Source organism: Manis pentadactyla, chromosome 7, assembly GCF_030020395.1.
Source record: "Manis pentadactyla isolate mManPen7 chromosome 7, mManPen7.hap1, whole genome shotgun sequence".
Lineage (NCBI taxonomy): Eukaryota > Metazoa > Chordata > Mammalia > Pholidota > Manidae > Manis > Manis pentadactyla.
The window spans coordinates 75534641-75551045 of NC_080025.1; the positions used below are offsets into that span (position 1 = coordinate 75534641).

General features: G+C 35.8%; 1 protein-coding gene across 18 annotated transcripts in view; it reads left to right on the forward strand.

Moving 5' to 3' along the window:
- Positions 1–16405, forward strand: part of AKAP9 (A-kinase anchoring protein 9) — a 186593-nt gene that overhangs the window by 9386 nt on the left and 160802 nt on the right. For 17 of the 18 annotated variants that reach the window (XM_057504510.1, XM_057504493.1, XM_057504506.1 and 14 more), the window contains exon 2: positions 15904–16161. In XM_057504510.1, coding sequence (XP_057360493.1) covers positions 15904–16161 — 258 coding nt within the window. Of the gene's footprint in view, positions 1–14552; positions 14696–15903; positions 16162–16405 lie in introns of all 18 variants that reach the window. The other variant, XM_057504507.1, reaches the window with a different exon arrangement.

A 16405-nucleotide genomic window follows, 5' to 3' on the forward strand; every position in this document is an offset into this window, starting at 1 on the left:
TTTATACACCACTCAGTCTGTGGTATTTTGCTACAGCAGCTCAAAAAGACTAAGACAAATGACTCCTGTTTTCTGACTTGACTGAAGGAGGGATGTCAATGCTCATAGGTGAGATAGGGAACATGGACAAATTTGGGGAAAAAGGAAAGTTTGAGTGAAGTAGGTCTCTGAGATAGGAAATGGTGGTCATATTTGGAGGAAAACAAATATTTGATTAAGACGAAAATGAGTTTTATTTTGGATATGTTGAGTTAGGGGTGCCTATAGGGCATTCTAGAAGAGTGGTTCAGTGTAAAATTAAATATGAGTCTGCAGCTGAAGGCAGAATTTAAAGTAAGGAGGAGTGGCCAGTTGTCAGAAAAAGGAGATCAAGTGTGATAGACATTTGAAAAGTGACCTTTACCTAGAGCAGCAGTTAGTCAGAAAGAGAAATGTAAAATTCAGATTGCCATGTTGGGAATGAATACAAATTAGGAAAAAGTGGTGAATGCTACCTACTTTTTCAAAGATTTTATTGTGAAAAGCAATGTAATGGTTATGAACTTGAACTAGCCAGACAATCATATCAAATCCTGGCTCTGCCATTAGTTTTGTGACTTGAGGCAAGTTACTTTAACCTCTCTCTACCTCTATTCCCCATCTGGAAAATGAGAACAATAATGTACCTGCCTTGAGTTTGTTGTGAGTATTCAACTAGTAACATGTAAAGCAGTCAGAGCATTGTCAGACTCTAAAAAGTGTTCGAGAAGCATTAGTCACCATCATGGTGTCATCATCTTCATGCTGGAGCATAGAGAGTTAAGCTATATAACCAAAATTTGATTAGAGAAATAGGCTGGGATCAGATAATGAGTCATATAAATCCATTTAAAGTAGTATGGGGTTTATCCTAAAAGTATCAGAAAACTGTTAAAAGAATGTATATTTGGCATGTTTAACTTCTGAAGAGGTTATTCCTTTCCAAAAAGTGTCCCTCATATTCAGGTAGGTATGCTGCCACCAAGTGGCATTATATGTTATTATACAGCTAAAGCAGTAAAAACCAAATTTTTAAATACGAAAGATTGACTAAAATAGTTAAATGTAAGCACCCTAATTTTAGCAGGGCTGTTTTGTTCTCCAGAAAGAAAGCTGAGATTAGTTAAGTGAAGGAGCGAAAACAGAAGGTTATTATAAAGATAGATTTCAAAGAAAGGTAAGTAAAGTATAGTTGGGCCTCATGGGAAACAAAAGCCATTTGGAACCAATGTCATTCACTCCATCATCTCTTATTCTGTTTTCACAATATGTGATACTGCTCTCTGCAGGTCAGCTTCCTTTACCTGTGTCAGTTTGAACATGACAAAAAATTATGAGTCCCCAAATCTGTTCTATTCAATGGAGTCATTTCATGCTATATACACTTAAAAAAATTAAAAAGGAGGAGATAGAAAAATAATTTAAATAGCAGAATCAAATTTATTCATAGCATAAGAATCTAGCCAAGGGGTTCTAATACTTGGCTGCACATTAGAAGCACCTGGGAAGTGTTAAACAATTTTGAAGCTTAGGTCACACTCCATTTCCAAATCAGAGAACCTGAGGTAGGAACCAGGACTCACTGTTTTTTTTAAGGATCCTCAATGTGCAGTAAAGTTTGGAACCCACTGACATAGCCACCTTGTATGATTCCTTAACACTGAGTGTTACTTTACGTGGAGTACAGTTGAAGAAGTAGGGATGATTTAATGTCATAAGGGAAACTGGTTGTGCTGTACACAAAGAAAAGTGTGCAACATAACTAGGTTAATCATGTATTGTCTTTATAGGTGATTGTAGGAGTATTTATAGATTAATATAATTCCATCATGTGCTAATTTTAGAATCCTTCATATAAGGTGATCTCCCCTCTGTTACCTTTCTGGACATCTTTCCTAAGTCCTTGTTCCCTAATTCCAAGAAATGGATCTTAACTCACTTTTTTTCTCATCAGACTACAGTGGGAGGAGAGGCAGGGGTGTTATGGATGGTAGGAACTATGAGCACTGGCCGGTTTCCTCAGAAGGAAGCTCTGCATACTTCAAAAATTCATAAATAGGTCTCACCTACAAAACAATACATTTAATATGTATAGGTAAGGTAAATGATTTTTTAAAAACCCTCTATACCTATCACCCAGCTTTAAAAATACACACATTCATTCAAATATATTTGAAACCTTTTCCAATCTAATTCCACCCCCTCACCAGCTCAGGTAGCTCCAATTCTGAATTTTATTTGTCATTGCTTTGTGTTTCTATACCACTTATGCATACATAAGCAATACATTAGTTCTTCTGGTTTTGAACTCTGGTATCAAGTTTTAAGCAGTCTTTAGTGATTAGCTTTTCATTCAATATTATGTATAGGATGTTCACTCCTATATAATATTATGTTATAGGAATTTATGTCAGTATCCATTCTCATGTTAATGAGCATTTGGGTTTCCAGTTTTGTTTTGTTTTTTATTACAAACACTGCTGTTGTGTTAACTTTTGTCTGTCTTCTGATGCACAGCACATGCCAAGGGCCAAAAAGTGTGGAGAGATCATGACACCATGGTCTCTCAGTCCTTGAAGTGTTTGGGAATGGGGTAAGAAGAGGAAGTGAGGTCAACAGCAAACTATTTGTATATTTATTATGCACTTGGTTTCATTGCATAAATGATCTCTGACAGATGTCCCTTGGAGCTGTGAGGGACACTGGATACCTGACAACCATGCTCTTTTATTTTTAATTCAGTATTTCCTGCAAAAAGAAATAATGTGTATCAGAGGGAGGAGTAGTCTGTAACATGTGGCTTATAAATGAATAAACCTGAAATGATAAACTGGCATGTACTTAATGCTACTAGAGAAGTAATATCTGTTACAGATACACCTTGTTTTAGGGATTCTCCTTTCTATGAACTGTACACTGCTGTTGTTTGTTTATTTTTAATGAGAGTAAGCTTCAAAATATGCAGAGATTAGATAAGGTTGGGGCAAAGTGCCATTCTTCTCCCTGTTCATTGTTAGCAGCAACTGAGGTGATAGTGATATGAAACAGAGGTAGGTGGCATCTGAACAGTGAAATGTAAAGAACTGTCAGTGTTGGCAGTTTCGCTTGTGGGGTGTGGCAGCATTGTCTGGAGAGGCTGATGACAGGCCAAGCCCCATGACAGCATATTCTTGGAGCTTTTGCGTTATTTCTGTCTTTTGGGATATTTCTGGTAGATGTGTAATTTTATTATATCCTTTTAAGAATATTGATATTAGCATATGGGCCTGAGATAATTGTATTACTGAATATTCTTTACAGCTCTGTGGGGGAGGGAGGCAGTGAAGATTTTTCAAAGAAGAAAACAGTACCTATAGTCTCAAAATCTGCAAGGCATCACTGTTAACACTTTGTTAATTCTTTGTTTCTATGCATAAGTATATTTTTAAACTTACTTGAAGCATATACTATATGTGATTTTGGCCTCTTTTTTCCATGACTTGAAGTTGATAGCACTTGCCCACATTAAAATTTTTTTGCAAACATTATTTTTGACAGCTACATAATACTACACTGTATGGTTATGCAGTAAATTAATCCATGGACCTGATTTATCATATTATCTTTTTTTTTAAAGTAACTATTCAAATATTCTGAAGTTCTGAGGAGTAAACTAAAATTATTGCTTACTGGTGCCTCTTTACTATAAAAAATTAATTACCATTTTTTCCTCAACAAATATTTATTGAGATCCTATCCATATATAGGCACTGTTCTGAATTTTAGAGTATTATGAGGCTTTGATTTTGATTAAAAGTCCCTGCCTTCCTGGAGCTTACCTTCTAGTTATTTGTTCTGAAATAAGAACTTGACTTCATGTAATTAGTAACATGAGTGTAAAACAGTATTTCTATAATTTTATATACTTAAAAAGGATTTGTTCAAAACACTATAATGTAGTGATTCCACTTTTTATTCTGTATTATCTTTTTTCACTTTGGGATCATTTAATAATAGATACTGTTTATTGACTTGTTTTTTCAAACAATAGTTTTTAAAAAATACTTTATAATGTATAATTCTAGTTTTTCTCCTTTATAATTGGGAGAAGGGAGAGGAGAAAGGAAAGGCAACAGTTGATAAAAAGTTCCTCAAAACTCTTGACACTAGAAATCTTAAAAAAGCCTTCTAATCTACCTCTTCATTGCACAGTTGAAGAAACCGAGTTTTGCCAAGATTAAGTGACTTATCTGTTGTCACTTAGCTGATTAGTCTTTGTAGATACACAGTCCAGTATGCTACTGTATGTACTTCATATTCTATTTGAAACATTATTTTCATTAAACAAATATTTGTATCTACTATATGCTAGACAATGGAATGTGTTAAATATGCAAAATTAAGATGATTCCTTAGGCTGCAGAATCTTTCTTCTTTGTAGACATGATGGTGTTCCAAAACATTTAAGAAAACAGTCCTCATTATATGATATTATAGGTTATAAATAAGACTAATGGCTCAGTAATTTACAGTCCTGTGGTGGTGTCCCTATCTGATTCTCTTAGATCTGTTTGGCACTGTTATTTTCCAACAGTTTTTATCTTTGTGATACTGTTGGAAAACAGGCTTTAAAGTATCCTTAAAATGTTGCTTTTTGTCTGCTTTACTTTCATTTGCTGTACTTCAGCTCGACCTACAAATTGTCTCTGGATCAGCTGTTGTAGTCTTCTTTTTATTTCCATAGTTAGGCCCCTGGAGTTTTGTTGTAATAGCTTCTACAGCATTCTCCTGCAACATTCATTAAGGAATGTTAAAAAGGTTTAAAGGTAGAACTGACAAGTACAAATAGTCACAATAGTTACAGTTAATGAGGATTTTAAAAATTTTCTACACCAAAAGCAGAGAAAACAGCTTTACTTACAGTTCTCTTTGAAAACTGGAGAAACAATATAAAATTTTAACATTTTATAAGTTCTCTTTGGGGCATGTGTGTTTGTTGTTGTGTTTTTTTCCCCCCAGTCCTGTCAAAAAACTATTTGGTGGTTTGCAGTTTGATTTGTTCATGCCGTTAAATTTAGTGTTCTAAGATTTGAAGTATAATGAGAAATGATATAAGAGTGTTCAGATGTGTGGCATGCAAATTGGTATAATGTGAACATTACTGCATCTGGAGTAAGATATTCTTGTTCTGTTTTGCCACATGCTGTTTATGATCTGGAGCAAATAATTCATATTTCTCTTCAAATATCAGTTCCAGATTGTTTTTTTTTCAGTATTTCCTGACAGCTTCCCACATCCTCACCCCAATTTTTCCTGTTTTAAGTTTTCTTTAATACCTATACTTTACATCAAACCACTTTTAATCTTTTTTTAAAAACTGAGGTATCATTGATACACAAATCTTGTATATGTTTCAAATGTACAACACAGTGGTTCAACAGTTACCCATATTCTTTTAAGGTATTTTTTTTATTAAGGTATCATTGATATACACTCTTATGAAGGTTTTACATGAAAAACATTGTGGTCATTATATTCACCCATATTATCAAGTGCCCCCCATGCCCCATTGAAGTCACTGTCCATCAGTGTAGTAAGATGCCACAGAGTCACTACATGTCTTCTCTGTGCTGCACTGTCTTACCTGTGACCACCCTACACCATGTGTACTAATTATAATGCCCCTCAATCCCCTTCTCCCTTCTTCCCCACCGATCCTCACCCACCCCTCCCATTTCGTAACTGCTAGTCCCTTCTTGGAGTCTGTGAGTCTGCTTGCTGTTTTGTTCCTTCAGTTTTGCTTCATTGTTACACTACACACATGAGGGAAATCGTTTGGTACTTGTCTTCTCTGCCTGGCTTATTTTTCACTCAGTGTAATGCCCTCTAGCTCCATCCATGTTGTTGCAAATGGTCGGATTTGTTTTTTATGGCTGAATAATATTCCATTGTGTATATGTACCACCTCTTATTTATCCATTCATCTACTGATGGACACTTAGGTTGCTTCCATATCTTGGCTATTGTAAACAGCGCTGCCATAAACAAGGGTTACATATGTCTTTTTGAATCTGGCATCTTGTTTTCTTTGGGGAAATTCCTAGGAGTAGAATTCCTGGGTCAAATGGTATTTCTATTTTGAGTTTTTTGAGGAATCTCCATACTGCTCTCCACAATGGTTGAACTAGTTTACATTCCCACCAGCAGTGTAGGAGTGTTCCCCTTTCTCCTCATCCTCGCCAGCATTTGTTGTTGTTTGTCTTTTCTATGCTGGCCATCCTAACTGGTGTGAGGTGATATCTCATTGTGCTTTTAATTTGTATTTCCTTGATAATTAGCAATGTGGAGCATCTTTTCATGTGCCTATGGGCCATCTGAATTTCTTCTTTGGAGAATTGTCTGTTCATATTCTCCGCACATTTTTAAATAGGATTATTTACTTTTTGGGTGTTGAGGCAAGTTCTTTGTATATTTTGGATGTTAATCCCTTGTCAGATATGTTGTTTACAAATATATTCTCCCATATGTAGGGTGCCTTTTTGTTCTACTGATGGTGTCCTTTGCTGTACAGAAGCTTTTTAGTTTGATGTAGTCCCATGTGCTCATTTTTGCTTTTGTTTCCCTTGCCCAAGGAAACAGGAAAAATTGCTCATGTTTATACACAAGGGATTTTGCATAAGTTTGCTTCTAAGGTTTCATGACTTACATTCAGATCATGATCAGTTTCGACTTTACTTTTGTATATCAGCTTAGACAATAATCCAGTTTCATTCTATTACATGTAGCTGTCCAGGTTTGCCAACACCAGTTGTTGAAGAGGCTGTTATTTCCCCATTGTATATCCATGTCTCCTTTATCGTATATTAATTGATTGTATATGCTTGGGTATATATATCTGAGCTCTGTATTCTGTTCCATTTACCTATGGGTCTGCTCTTGTGCCAGTACCAAACTGTCTTGATTACTTTAGCTTTGGAATAGAGCATGAAGTTGGGGAGCATAATCCTCACAGCTTTATTCTTCCTTCTCAGGATTGCTTTGGCTATTTGGGGTCTTTTGTGGTTCCATATGAATTTTAGGACTATTTGTTCCAGTTCATTGAAGAACGCTATTGGTATTTTGATAGGGATAGCATTGAGTCTGTAGATTGCTTTAGGCAGAATGGCCATTTTGACTATATTAATTCTTCTTATCCAGGAGCACGTAATGTATTTCCTTTTATTGGTATCTTCTTTAATTTCTCTCATGAGTGTCTTGTAGTTTTCAGTTCTTTCATTTCCTTGGTTAGGTTTATTCCTAGGTATTTTATTCTTTTGATGCAATTGTAAATGGAAGTGTTTTCTTGATTTCTCTTTCTGCTAGTGCATTGTTAGTATATAGGAATGCAACAGATTTCTATATATTGATTTGGTATCCTGCAGCTTAGCTGAATTCATAGTTCTAGTAGTTTTTGGGTGGATTCTTTAGGGTTTTCTATATACAATATCATGTCATCTGCAAACAGCGACAGTTTAGCCTTTTCCTTACCAATCTGTATGCCTTTTATTTCTTTGTGTTGTCTGATTGCTGGGGCTAGGACCTCCAGAACTATGTTGAATAAAAGTGGGGAGAGTGGGCATCCTTGTCTTCTTGTTCCTGATCTTAGAAGAAACACTTTCAGCTTCTTGCTGTTAAGTATCATGTTGGCTGTGGGTTTGTCATATATACCTTTATTATGTTGAGGTACTTGCCCTCTATACCCATTCTGTTGAAAGTTTTTATCATGAATAGATGTTGAATTTTTTCAAATGCTTTTTCAGCATCTATGGAGATGATCATGTGGTTTTTGTCCTTTTTTCTGATGTGGTGTGTGATGTTGATGTATTTTCAAATATTGTACCTTCCTTGCATCCCTACTTGATCATGATGGGTGATCTTTTTTACATATTTTTGAAATCGGTTTGCTAATATTTTGTTGAATATTTTTGCATTTATGTTCATCAGGGGTACTGGTCTGTAATTTTCATTTTTTGTGGTGTCTTTGCCTGGTTTTGGTTTTAGAGTGATCTGGCCTCATAGTATGAGTTTAGAAGTATTCCCTCCTCTTCTAGTTTTTGGAAAACTTTAAGGGGGATGGGTATTAGATCTTCGCTAACCATTTGATAAAATTCAGTGGTGAAGCCATCTGGTTTGGGGGTTTTGTTCTTAGGTAGGTTTTTGATTACCAATTCAATTTCATGCTGGTAATTGGTCTATTCAGATTTTCTGTTTCTTCCTTGGTCAGCCTTGGAAGGTTGTATTTTTCTAGAAAGTTGTCCACTTTTTCTAGATTATCCAGTTTGTTAGCATATGATTTTTCATAGTATTCTCTAATAATCCTTGGAATTTCTGTGGTGTCCATAGTGATTTTTCCTTTCTCATTTTGATTCTGTTTATGTGTGTAGACTCTTTTTTTCTTGTTAAGTCTGGCTAGGGGCTTGTCTCTTTTGTATATTTTCTTGAAGAACCAGCAGAAATCTCCATTTCTTGATTCTTGCGGTTGTTTTATTCCCAATTTTATTTATTTATGCTGTAATATTTATTATGTCCCTCCTTCTACTGACTTTGGGCATCATTTGTTCTTCTTTTTCTAGTTTCTTTAATTGTGAGTTTAGACTGTTCATATAGGATTGTTCTTCTTTCCTGAGGTAAGCCTGTATTGCAGTATACTTCCATCTTAGCACGGCTGCCTGCATCCAACAGATTTTGCGGTGTTGAGTTGTTGTCATATGTCTCCATATATTGCTTGATCTCTGTTTTTATTTGGTCACTTATCCATTGACTATTTAGGAGCATGTTGTTAAGCCTCCATGTGTTTGTGGGCTTCTTTTTTGTTGTCTTTGTGTAATTCATTTCTAATTTCATACCTTTTTGGTCTGAGAAGTTGGCTGGTACAATTTCAATCTTTTTGAACTTACTGAGGCTCATTTTGTGGCCTAGTATATGATCTATTCTTGAAAATGTTCCATGTGCACTTGAGAAGAATGTGTATCCTGCTGCTTTTGGGTGGAGTGTTCTTTAGATGTCTGTTAGGTCCATCTGTTCTAATGTGTTGTTCAGTTCCTCTGTTTCCTTATTTTCTGTCTGGTTGATCTGTCCTTCGGAGTGAGTGGTATGTTGAAGTCTCCTAAAATGAATGCATTGCATTCTATTTCCTCCTTTAATTCTGTTAGTATTTGTTTCACATATGTCGGTCCTCCTGTGTTTTGAAGTCTATTTTGTCTGATACAAGTACTGCAACTCCTACTTTTTTTCTCCCTATTAGTTTCATGAAATACCTTTTTCATTCCTTTACTTTCAGTATGTGTATGTCTTTGGGTTTGAAGTGAGACTCTTGTAGGCAGCATATAGATGGGTCTTGTTTTTTTATCCATTCAGTGACTGTGTCTTTTGATTGGTGCATTCAGACCATTTACATTTAGGGTGATTATCGATAGGTATGTACTTACTGCCATTGCAGGCTTTAGATTCGTGGTTATCAAATGTTCAAGGGTTATTTCCTTACTATCTAGTAGTCTAATTTAACTCACTCTGTATACTGTTAGAAACACAATCTAAAGGTTCTTTTTTTTCCCTTCTTTTTATTCCTTCTTCATTCTTTGTATATTAGGTATCATATTCTGCACTCTTTGTCTATCCCTTGATTGACTTTAGGGGTGGTTTATTTTATTTTGCATCTGCTTAGTAATTAATTGGTCTACTTTCTTTACTGTGGTTTTATTATCTCTGGTGACAGCTATTTAGCCTTAAGAACACTTCCATCTATAGCAGTCCCTCTAAAATACACTGTAGAGATGGTTTGTGGGAGGTAAATTCTCTCAACTTTTGCTTATCTGGAAATTGTTTGATCCCTCCTTCAAATTTAATGGTAATCTTGCTGGGTAGAGTTTTCTTGGTTTGAGGCCCTTCTGCTTCACTGCATTAAATACATCATGCCACTCCCTTCTGGCCCGTAAGGTTTCTGCTGAGAAGTCTGATGATAGCCTGATGGGTTTTCCTTTGTATGTGATCTTTTTTTTCCTCTCTGGCTACTTCTAGTACTCTGTCTTTATCCTTGATCTTTGCCATTTTAATTATGATATGTCTTGGTGTTGTCTTCCTTGGGTCCCTTGTGTTGGGAGATCTGTGCCCCTTCATGGCCTGAGAGACTATCTCCTTTCCTAGGTTGGGGAAGTTCTCAGCAATTACCTCCTCAAAGACACTTTTTATCCCTTTTTTCTCTCTCTCCTTCTTCTGGTACCCCTATAATGCAAATATTTTTCAGTTTAGATTGGTCATGATTTTTTCAATATTCTTTCATTTCTAGAGATCGTTTTTTCTCTGTGCCTCACCTTCTTTGTATTTCTCTTCTCTAATTTCCATTTCATTTACTGTCTTCTCTACTTCATCTGATCTGCTTTTAAATCCTTCCAGTGTACGTTTTTTTCAGATATTGTATTTTTGAACGTTTGTATCTTGTTCCTGAATTCTTCCCTGAGTTCTTGAATATTTTTCTGTTGCTCCATGAGCATGTATATGATTTTTATTTTGAAATCTCTTTCAGGGAGGTTGATGAGCTCAATTTCACTTGGCCCTCTTTCTGAAGTTTGTGGTATATTGGTTTGAATCAGTTTCCTTTGATGTTTCATATTTGTATGTGGCACTCTCTAGTACCCAGAAGTTCTACTCTCTGGAGCTGCTCAGCCCCTGGAGCAGTGACGGGGGTGGCAGGTGAGCAGTGCTGTTGCCTGTCGGGAGGAAAGACTTTCCTGCCTCCTGGCTGCTGTGCCTGTCTCCACTGCCAGGGCCAATAGGTCACACATGCAGGGAGAAGCCTGTATACTTTGCAGTTGTAGCTCCCGTAGGTGGGGCTGCCCTATGGCTGGCCTGGTGCAATGGTGGGCCAGCCGGTTTGGGAGCCAGTACCAGCCCGGAGGAGTGTGTAGCAGGCTGCGTATCACCCTGGGGGGCCTTGGACCTGCATAGCCAACCAGGGGGATGGAGTGCCTGAAGCTCCCAAACTTTTGGGCACAGTGCACCTGGACAATTTTGTCCACCTGTGCTTTCTCCTGAGCAGCAAGCTCTGTCCAGTCCTTGCCCCTTTAGCAGCCCTCTCACTATTAGGAAGTCTCTCAGCCTTTCTTTTGTCCCTCAGTGGCCAGATGTGGATCCCTATCTTCTACAAGCAGCTGGAATATCAGTCTCTCTCAGTATTCTGCCTGTCTTAGCTTTCCAATCCCAGCAATCTCAAGAGCACCATGTAATATAGGTGTGTACTTCCAGATCAGATCTCCAGGGCTGGGTGTTTAGCAGTCCTTGGCCTCCACCCCTTACCCGTGCTGTTTCTCTTCCTCCCTCTGGTGAACTGGGAAAGGGGAAGGGCTTGGGTCCTTCTGGATCATGGCTTTGGTACCTTACACTTGTCCTTGAGGTCTGCTGGTTTCCCCAGCAGGTGTAGACAGTCTGTTGCAGGATTCTTTCCTGTTGCTCTTTCATGATTTGATGTATTTGTTATATTTTCATATTATATTTCATTTGGCGAGGAGGTTTCTGTCCGACTTTTCATGCTGTCATCTTTAATCCAGTACCCAGTTACCCATATTATTAAATCCTCACCCTGGTCTAGTCAGTTAGTATCTATCAATGTAGAAAGATGTTACAGAATCATTGACTATATATTCTCCATGCTGTGCTACCTTCCCAGTGACCAGGTTATATTGTGGTTGTGAATTATTCAAAGCACTTTTTATCTCCTGAAATGATAATTTGTGTGTTTGTATGTGTTTAATTTGTTCTTTCTGCCTGCATTGCAGTTTTTAAGTGTAGGAATTTAATCTGTTTGATGCATCCTACCTGCCCTGCCTTTAGTACAGGGACATAGACGGAGAGTAAATATTTGCTAAATAAATGAACTACTTAATACCTGCCATATACCAAGTTGTTTCCTTCATAGATATAAAACTACAACCAAACCTCTTACAGAATGCCTCCTTTCAGAAAATCCAGACAAGAGAGTTTCTCATACCACCTGTTTAAAGTTATAGCCCAGTCAAGTTTGCCATGTTGTGGGAAGGGTGTTCCCTGCCTGGGGCAAGTCTCTGTGAAGCTGGTGAAACTGAAGTAAGTCCAGGAAAAAAGGCAGGTTGAGAGAAAGGCTTTTGTTTCTTACAGTTGCTGGAGTTTTCTAGCCATACCTGACTCCATCCCTCTCCTCTTGATGTGGCATGCACTCTCCATCCTCCATTTTCCTGCAGCCGCAGCTTGCACTCTACTTCTCTGCTGGCCTCTTTGGGGAGGAACTTCATGCGGAGGTCATTGGTAACTGGCAAGGAAGCCAGGCCAATTACATACCAGGAATGGAGAGAAGGAGAAAATAGCCATTTTCTCTCCATCCCTTGCCCCAGATGGTTGGGTGTCTCTGCAGTGGTAAACACCTATTGATATGTAAATGAACTAAGGCTTGGTGGGAGATTCTGGAAATTTTGCAATTTGCCCCACAACTAACTTTTATCTTACTTGTTTCTCACAACTCCCTGAAGTAATAGGCTGGCCTAGACTAAAAAGATTTACTGTTAAGACCGTATGTTTTGACATATCTAGCACGGTGCCTGGCACATAGTAAGCATGCAATGAACACTCAAAAGATTCCAATTGTAGTTTTTTTGAGGTGATAGTACAAAAAGTTGGCATGCTTTTACGTAGTATTTAAAAAATTACTTGTTTTATTGAGAATGATCATTTAACAAGGTTATAAATATTGAGTATAAGGAATAAATTATCAATCACTTTAATTGTATATTCATGTGTGGTCAGGGCAAGATACTTGTTTGAGATATGAATTAGATATGTGGATGTAATATCTTTCTAGTAAATATTATAACTATTTTTGTACCTACATATGTTAGCATGTTTATAATTGGCTTCCAAATGACAAACACAGATGGCTGTAGTCTAAATTTTTGGCATGTTTTAGAATAAATGTTTTCCCAGTAATTTAAAGTATATCATTTCAATATCAGGTGATTAGCTGATTGAGTAGTGTTTCTGATCCTTGCTTATCTACTAGGTTGCCATTTTTCAGATTATAAAATAAAAAAATAGATAGCTGTAAGAAATTAGATTTGTGATGTGATCTTGTTCTCTGACATTTTTATGAAACAGAACTCTTGCTTAAATGCTATTGTGAGCATTAATTCTGAGAATTTAATTTTGACCTTTTTTTTTTTTTTGGCCTCATAGAGGAGAGGGATTATGGTGAAAGGGATTATTCTTTTTTAATTCATTTAACTGCTCATTTTAATTCTAAAACCATAGAACTTCTTTATGAAGTAGAGTTTAGATGTTCCAATTATATTATCTTAATTCTCAGTTTCTTGGAACTGTGTTTCAAATGATTGCTTAGTGGTAACTGTCTTGTAAAAGGTAAATTATCTTTTTTTTCACTGAACTTCTATTTATAGAGTACTGGTCTAGACTGAATGTATGGCAGTGAACAAAACAAAAGTCCTTACCCTCATGTAGTTTACCTTCTGGTTAATTGTTCTGAAGAAATAGTTTGGCTTCATATAATCAGTAACAGGCCTAAGATAATGTCTTAGTAATTTTATGTCCTTAGAAGTGATTGATTCTAAACATGGTAATGTAACCATTCTACTTCTTATTCCCTACCTATCTATCAATCAGTTTTTTGATTTGGGCTCATTTAATAATGTATATTGTTGTCTCAGATGAAGGTGTTTTTTAATCAAACACTTTATAATGCAGTTTTAGTTTTTTCCTTTGTTATGTATTTTTGCATATAAATAAATACTAAATATAAACTATAAATCATGACCTAGCAGAGTTAGAATCTTAAACAGGATCTTCATCTTTGTCTTGGTAGTCTCTGCTTACTGAATTTATTTTCTAATACAGATGACAGGGGATTTTAAGAAGTTTCTGAAATACAGCATAAATATCAGGAATGCCATTATTCATGTTTTTCTTGGTTTTGCATTCTCTGTGAGGGATATTTTCAAAATGATATGCGTAGACTTTTGATTCTATTTAGAGATAATATAAGTTAGTGTTTCAGTTGGTTTATTTTTAAAAGTGAATTTGCTATCCTTCAAGTAGTTTAAATGCATTCCAGAAGCTTAATAATGCACAAATAGAGGCAACTGGTCTTGCATCTGTTCCTTAAGCAGAACTTGAGGTAAATAACTGACTAGTTGCCAAATAACTGGGAAGAAAAATTTAAATGTGAGATATTTTTATATTCTACAAGGTCAGGTTCAATATTTTAGATTTATAAATTAGACATCTTTATTAAGTGAACACTATATTTATATACTTCATCTACAGTAGACAAAATAAGTATAAAATATACTGTTATTCTATAGGTACTGGTGTTACTTATTTTGATTGTTAATGAAATCAGCATCATTATAAGAGTGATTTAATACTCTGTATCTAAAGAAATTTGCTAGCCATCTATAGTTATGTAATTAATATCGTGGTCATATTTTTCCTACCAGGGGACTTACACCTATTCTTACGCTTTTGTTTTCTCCTCTCAGAATGATCACAGGACTCAAATTTAGAAATTGGTGGTTAGTAGTTGCTTCATATAAAATTTAGAAAATTTACTTAATAAAGAAGGAAATTTCAAGTCAGCATAAAGGAAAATATCTATAATCTCAAATCCAGAGCCAGACCAAAGGTATATGGTTATATTCTTCCAGAATTTGTGCCTATATGTATAATGTTATTAAAGTTCAATTTACTTAGAATTGTTGAAGACTAAGCCTGAGGAGTATCTTGTCTCGTTAAGGGATGCACATAATTTTCCTTTTATCAAAGAAGATTATAATGCAATATTATTTTATATCTACTGTGTCATAAACATATTTATTATTAATAATGCTTTCTATTAATATTTTTTAATTGAATTAGTCTAGTGTTCCTATATATGTAAAGCATGCTTCTGATTTTAGGTGGTTATAAAGTATTTTAGCTGATTCTGATATAGTGTCAAGAAACATTTGATAATGTTACTAGAAAGTTATTACCTTTCCAGGTTTCTTTTAAGTCCATCAGCTATGATAGGACAAAAGTCTGCTTGATGTTCATATGTCCTTAATATCCCTCTAAACCTGCCTATTTCTCTTACAACCTTCAGCAACAATGTCTGACAAGAATTTTAATAATGTAAAATTGTTTTTCATTCTGTTCATTTCTGTATACTCTTTTTGAAAAAGGAAATCATAGGTGGTACTGGTTTTTCGGTTATACCAAGGATAGAAAGTCTCCTTTTAAAATAAATTTAAATGAGGCAAGTATACTAGTTAAAACATCTTAATAAGTAAATGATCTAAGATAGGTGTAAGTACTAAGATACGGCAAAAATCCTGATGATGATGGGAAGCACTATTGTTTGATGTTTAAATTATTTCTAATTTTTGCCATTATAAACAAGGCTGCAGTGATCATTTGCATAGCTAAATCTTTTTGTGTGAATTAGTTACATTTAGTATCAATTAGTAGAAGTTCCAGAAATCCCACAAATAAAATGCATTTAGAGTGCGTAGATTTTCATATGTTCTCACATTCAGAGATTATACTCTAACCAAACAGTGAATGAAATTGCCTGTTTTCCCTTATTCTACCCAATCTGGACAGATTCTTTTCTTTAGACATGACATTTTCAGTTCTTCTCAATGTGTGGCTAGTGTTCATTCAGAAATAACTGATTCTTTGCAATTCAGTAGTCATTCTTATATTAAAAACTGTAACAATTGTCCTATATTTGGTCATCATTTTAGTGATGGCTTGAGCTTTTTTTAAAAAAAGTGACACCAAAGCTGCTTTCTTCTTAATGGTGATAAAAATTATCTTTGATGGTAATGACAATTTCTGTGTTTTCTGTAGCTTGCCCAGTTTCGACAAAGGAAAGCTCAATCTGATGGGCAGAATCCTTCTAAGAAGCAGAAAAAAAAGAGGAAAACTTCAAGCAGTAAACATGATTCATCAGCATACCATGCTTTAAATATTGAGCAATCACAGAGTGATGAGACATGCATAAATAGTTCCCAGAGAGTAGGATCAACCATGACTCCTGAGTCCACTACAATGAGAACTCTGCATAGTGGAGAAATAAGCAAACATGACCAGGTCTTTTCTATTGAAGTAAGTATTCACCCATATTTTTAAACATTAGAATTCCAAGTAGAAAGTTGTTGTAATGATAATACTCATTAGTACCCTGTGCAGTTTTTGTAAACTTGATTCAACAAGCATTTATTGACCAACTGTGATGCACCAAGGATGCAAAAATAAATATGAAAGCCTCTGTCCTTTAGGAAAGTCAGTTTGGTGTAGAAGGCAGATGGAAGATAGACTTTGTATTCTGTTTAGCACTATTAGCAACAGT